At 51.6% G+C, this 5,744-nt stretch overlaps 1 protein-coding gene across 1 annotated transcript in view; it reads left to right on the forward strand.

Moving 5' to 3' along the window:
* Foxb2 (forkhead box B2) overlaps positions 1-752 on the forward strand; it is a 1,717-nt gene extending 965 nt beyond the window's left edge. Inside the window, exon 2 of the mRNA XM_055614180.1 lies at positions 539-752. Coding sequence (XP_055470155.1) covers positions 539-752 — 214 coding nt within the window. The remainder of the gene's footprint in view (positions 1-538) is intronic.
* The last annotated feature ends 4,992 nt before the right edge of the window (positions 753-5,744 follow it).

Here is a 5,744-nt window from a genome sequence, read left to right on the forward strand (position 1 = left end):
AGAGAGAGAGAGAGAGAGAGAGAGAGAGAGAGAGAGAGAGGAGGCGGTTAAAAACTGGTCCGCGTCCCCCCAAAGTGGGTGCCCGCCGGTCGGTCGGAACCAACCGAACCTTGCGCTGTGTGCGTTTGATGTCGTGAAGCAGGTTAACGAAAGCCCGGCTCCAGGGAAGAGGGTTGTTTTTTTTTTTTACCACTGTAATAAAAATATCTGATGTGTGGGGAGGGAGCAGACGGGGTCGGGAGAAAACATTCATTTCGCGCAGAGGGGAGGTGGGGTGCCGCGCCCTCCTGGAGCCGGAGCCTGGCGACCGGGACCGAGGGACGGAAACGCGCCCTGGTCCCCGGGGGCCCGCGGCCGCCTCCCTGCCTCGGGGGCACCCGCCCCGGATGCGCGGGGGACGGACGCGCCTCGTCTCGTTGTCTCTCTGCTGGGTCGGGGGACCGCGGACGGGGGGCGGGGGGGGGGGGGGGGGGGCGGGGTCCCGCGAGCTCTCTGGGAAACGGTTCGAGTCTTGGCGGTGACCCCGGGGGTCGAGGAGGACGGCGGCGGCCGCTAAAGTAATTAGCCGGCACAAAGGAGGACGGCGGCGGCTTAGAGCGGGGAGGCTCCGGATTCCGAAAGTAGAGTTTGGGGGACCCCCCCCCGAGAGACAACAAAGGCGACTTTCCACCTGCGACTCGTCTGCGCGTCAAGCCCCTACGAGGCCTGAGAACGGACTTCGTTCCCACGACCACTTCCATCTGGACTTTTAAGGAGGGAAAAAAAGTCACTTGTATCTCGGCATTTTGCTCCCCGGAGGCGTCCGTGCGGGGAAGCCGCGTCCCCTGGGGAGAGAGGGGCGCGTTTGGTGGCTGTGCGCGCCCCGGGCCCCTCCTGCACGGTTGAGGGGTTAGTTACCCTTGCTCTCTGCTCGCTGTGTGTCTTTTCGGGCTAACCCTTCAGTTGCAGTTTGTGAATGAATTGCCCCCGTCACTGTGGCCCTCCCCCCCACCCCGCCCCCGGGTTTCGAGACCCCGGAGTAGCGCTTTCCTGGCGACAGCCTTGGGGAGGGATGTGGAGTGGCTCCCGGTCCCTCCCGGCCCGCGTCCGCGCTGCGCTCGGGTCGCGGCTTCGTCCTGTTACACACCAGTGTCATACCGGGGTTCATTAAAACTTGTCTGGATGTATCAGTGCCGGCGTGAGGCTGTTCTCTCCTTAGGGTGTGAGGCTACCGTTGAGAAACCCTCCCCCAGTCCTTAACTCCCTAACTCGGGAGTTCTGGCAAAGGCGAGGTCGCCAGCGAGCCATCCCTGGGGACCGTGCCCTGTGCCCCTAGCTCGGTTCCTCGGTCAGCGCGCTGGTCTCTGCCCGTTTTCATCGCCCTGTTTTCCTGCCTGAACTTCATTACGTCGACGGTAGAGTTCAAAGGTAAAAGCCCGCAACAGCAAAGTGATGCTATACCAGTCAGTCGGACTTTTCAGAGGTCGGCGGGGCGGGCAGGGCGGGGTCCCCGGGTCCGTGCCCGTGGGGCTGGGTGAGGGCTGACCCAGGGCCCGGAAGCCGCCGGCGCTGCCACCTCCCGGGAGTGAACATTGACTCGGCGGGTGTGGAGTGCCGCCTCGCTCGGTCACCTGTTGCTGACCCAGCACGGGGAACAGAGGTCTGCCTGCCGAGTCTGCTAGGCGGCCGCTGGCGGCTGGGTGACCGCTTGCTGCCTGGGCGTGGAGACAGGAAGCTCTTGGGCCTCGGACGCCAATCTCCAGCATCGGGCACACGCTGCCAGGACCCCGGGTGCAGGGCAGATGCGCGGAGAGTGGTGAGAGGTCCTCGGCGTGGTAGGTTCGGAAAAGCAGGGCTGAGGGCCTGGAAAGCCTGGGCCTCTGTGGGAGCCCCTCAGGTCTCCCTCCAACTTCCAGCAAAGTTCCACTGAAAGCCGGTTTTCCTCCCCCCTTCAAGCCTGAGAAATTCCTCCGACCTTTCAACAGAAGAGCATAAAGAGACAAGAAGAGTTAGTCAAACTTACACTCATAGCAATGTCACTGGAGGGTGCTTGGGTTAGACCCTTTTTTTAAAAAAGGTGTTTGTGCCCATCTTCTTTTTCTTTTTTTCTTTTTCTATTTTCTCACAAATCTCATTACAGTGTGCCACTGAGTTTTGACATATCATGAAGGGCTCACAACCGGTTGAAAAGTTAGGCCTGTCCCTCCCGTGGGTTTTCCGCTCCACTAGTGTTAGGTGGTAGGAAGGGAAAAGAGGGCCACACAGTGGCATGGGGGTCAGAGATTGGGGGAGACTTTGGTGTCTGGCTTCTCTCTCCACTTTCCAATTAGTTGGTGCCGGAAGCCCTGCTGGGGGCCTAGGGTAGGGGCCTGTAGACATCTAACCTGAAGAAAGAGTCCCTGTGCCCCAGCAGTTTCTTCAAGAAAACATTGTCCCTCCCTTTGGGATCCGACGAATGGTTTCCTGGTGCTTTACAATGATGTCTACGGTCCCACTGCTGGGACCTTATGTGTCTCCACCTCCAAAAGGAACCAGACAAGTAGTGGACCCTCGCCATTTTTAGAACCCTTCCTGCACCCAGCCCCTGCTGGGAAACCCCTTCAGTGGAGAAAACTGAATGTTTAAAAAAAAAAAAAAAAAAAAGGTGGGAAGGCAAAGTGAAGCGCACAATGATTGTGCCCAAATTCTCATTTCAGAAAGGATCCTGGTGTTCCAATGAAGCCTTACATGGTGTGACTACAAGATTTGTCAAAATATGTGAAGGGGAAAGGGCCTCTCTGTCAAAACTCTGATCCTAAAGGGGAGGGGTGTCCTCGGTTAGATGTCTCCTCTGCTCCCAGACCTTCTAACTTATATGCTCTGTAAGGGCATATACCCTCAGGAGCATCTGCAGCTGGTACTGCGGAGCCTGGCAGAACACTGGTGACACATCTCTGGGGCACTAGAATAGGAGACCCCCAGGCTCCCAGCTCCTTGTTTCACACCAGGATCAGATTCTTAAGAGTCATGTGCCAAAACAGGCCTGCTTAAAGCCTCCTGAGTCTGTTTTAAACGTGTTGTTAGGCCATTAACAGAATACTGAGTTTATGGAAGTCACTGAAGCTGGACTAGTTAACTGCGGTACTTTGGTAACTCTCAGTTGGCTACACGGCCTCATCTGATCTCACAGGCGGCTGCCTTTTTACCTATTAGAGAGCAGAAAATGAATTTGAGACACAGGGGAGGTGAAAGAAGAAGCACTTGGAATTTATAACCTTCTTGGGTTACAGGCGTGAGGGACACAGGCACTGGGGAAGCAGCACTCAGTTGTGATCCTGGGTGCTGAGGTGGGAAAAAAAGGCTGCGATTACTCAGCCCATGCCCATGCTTAGCTGAACCAACAGAACCCCTGAGAACGATGGAAAAAAAGCAACAAGGGAGGTGAGTGTGGCTGTTCTTTCAGACAGAAAGAAAACAAGTTGTACCAATCGGTCTTACTTTATCCCCCCCCCCCGAAAAAAAAGAGAGCTGAAGGCTGAGAGAGAACGAAGCCACATTTAGCTATGGTCTCAAGAAAAGCAGGCTCTCCTGCAAGGGCCCATTGGCACAGTTGGCATCTGGCACTTAGGAAGTCTGTCAGCCAGGCTGGCTTGTGGTCAATTATCTCCTTAAGTAATCTGGCATTAGTCCAGCCAGAGAGGACAACTAGTTGCGTTCACGGGAATCCAAGCCAGTGGACTGAAAGTGGCACTGCTGAATTCCAAACGTCTTTGCGCTGTGGGGTTGGAAGGCCCATCAACACATACCCTCCTGGGACTCAAAGGTGATGTTTGCCAGCTTGGCACCAATACAGGAGCCAGAGGAGATTATGAAAATGGAACTCCCTAGAAGAATCACGGACCATCATAGCCACAGACTCCCCTTAGATTCTCCATTCACCTGCCCAAACTGCAGATCCTAAAGTGCACACCAGAATAGAGAGTGTCCACACAGAAGAACCTTCATTCCTCGGTGGAAGGAAGGAGAGATGGGGAGCATGCTCATTCCCATCTTGGGTAGCGGTGTCTGCGACAAGAAGATTGCTGTGTCTGTGGTTCTGCACAGGGTCCCGGGCAGAGTGAAGGGAGAATTGAAATGGGAAACTGAGAAACAATTACAAAATCCAGGGATAACTTTTGTCAAAGGTTTAAGGGCAGAAAGGGGATCCAAGTGCAGGCCTTGAATTCTGGAGGGTAAAACAGTCTCTCGGGGTTCAATGTTCCCATGTTGCTCATTCAAAGTACTTCCCCTAATATTAGCTTTCCAAGTTCAAGAACTACCTCATGCCCTTCAGGGGAGGTTGAAGGGTTCTGCTCGGGGTTGGGATTCAGTCTTAAAGCATTGTTTAAATGGCACGAGTTTGGCAGGGCTCCAGATATACACTGTCCTGAGCACTCTCCCCCTTTAACTATCTCTGTGAGTCTTCAAGAAAATTCAAGCCACATGCTGCTCTTTTCTCCCTGCATCCAAATGCAATTTTACTGAATTTTAGCATGGTCCATGAAATTCAAATTCTGTGTTTTAATCCATAATGTGTTTCCATGATCTGCACAAGTCACGTGATATGCTCACATGTCATTATGCAGAAAATAAAGCTTGTGAGAACTGTAGTTGTATTTTACAGAGACATTTTGGTAAACTAAAGAATGCCATGCGGAGAATGCTGTATCAAAAAGCATTTTATAAAAATTTCCAAAAAAAAAATCCATAGAATGCAACTTAATAACTCATGAAAATATTTAAATAATATTGCAAAGAAGACATTTTACTTGTGCTTAATTTGATCCAAATAGTTCTTTTCTGCCACGAGTAACAGCCTTTTGCGCACATGGGACACCCAGGCTGTGCTCATAAGTCACAGACCCTGTTACTGAGGCATCATGTTTACTGTGCATTAGAATGTGTTTTCCCATCTGAGCTGCCAGTCTTGTCAGCACCTTCACGGGCAGCATGTTCATATTGTTACTGCAGATGGATGTTTACAAGGAAGGGAGCTAGAGAGAGCAGAGGTGGACCCCGCTGAACTGGAGGCAACCCAGAAAGGGGTTATAAGTAATGGAACACAGAGATGAAAAAGGGAGGGGAGGAAGGAGGAAAGGAACAAAGGAAGGAAGGAAGGAAGGAAGGAAGGAAGGAAGGAAGGAAGGAAGGAGAAAGGAAGGAAAGAAGGAAGGAAAGAAGGAAGGAGAAAGGAAGGAAGGAAGGAAGGAAGGAAGGAAGGAAGGAAGGAAGGAAGGAAGGAAAGAAGGAAGGAAGGAAGGAAGGGGATGAGAGGGATGAAGGAAAAAAGGAGGGCGGGACAGAGCCTGTGATTACTACTAGCAAAGCAAAGACACAATTTAAGAATTACAATTTTCTCACTTATGGCCTGGTTTTGGTTCCCCTGTTGAGAAACTGTAGACCAACCCTTTAATGTGACACTTTCTATGATGCCAATGACCTGACATAGTCTTGCTGTAAAAACATTATTTTACATCCTTTCGAAAGTTGCTTGGTTGGACAGCTTCATTTCCTGCCTAAAAGAATGAGGCCTCAATGTTCATCCAACATTTTTGTGACATTAAACTTAACTGCAATGTGTTTTGTAGGAAAACTAAGTCCATGTAGGGAAATACTTAATAAACAATGATTTTGCCTACTATGAGCATCATGCAGCATATCATAAATGAGGCTTTATGAAACTTTGTTCCTAATAACTAATGTTTATTAAGTCATGTAGAAGAAAAGCGGTCTTCAGTATCATTTCA

The sequence above is a fragment of the Psammomys obesus genome, unplaced genomic scaffold (assembly GCF_907164565.1).
Source record: "Psammomys obesus unplaced genomic scaffold, mPsaObe1.curated_primary_1811, whole genome shotgun sequence".
NCBI classification, from domain to species: domain Eukaryota; kingdom Metazoa; phylum Chordata; class Mammalia; order Rodentia; family Muridae; genus Psammomys; species Psammomys obesus.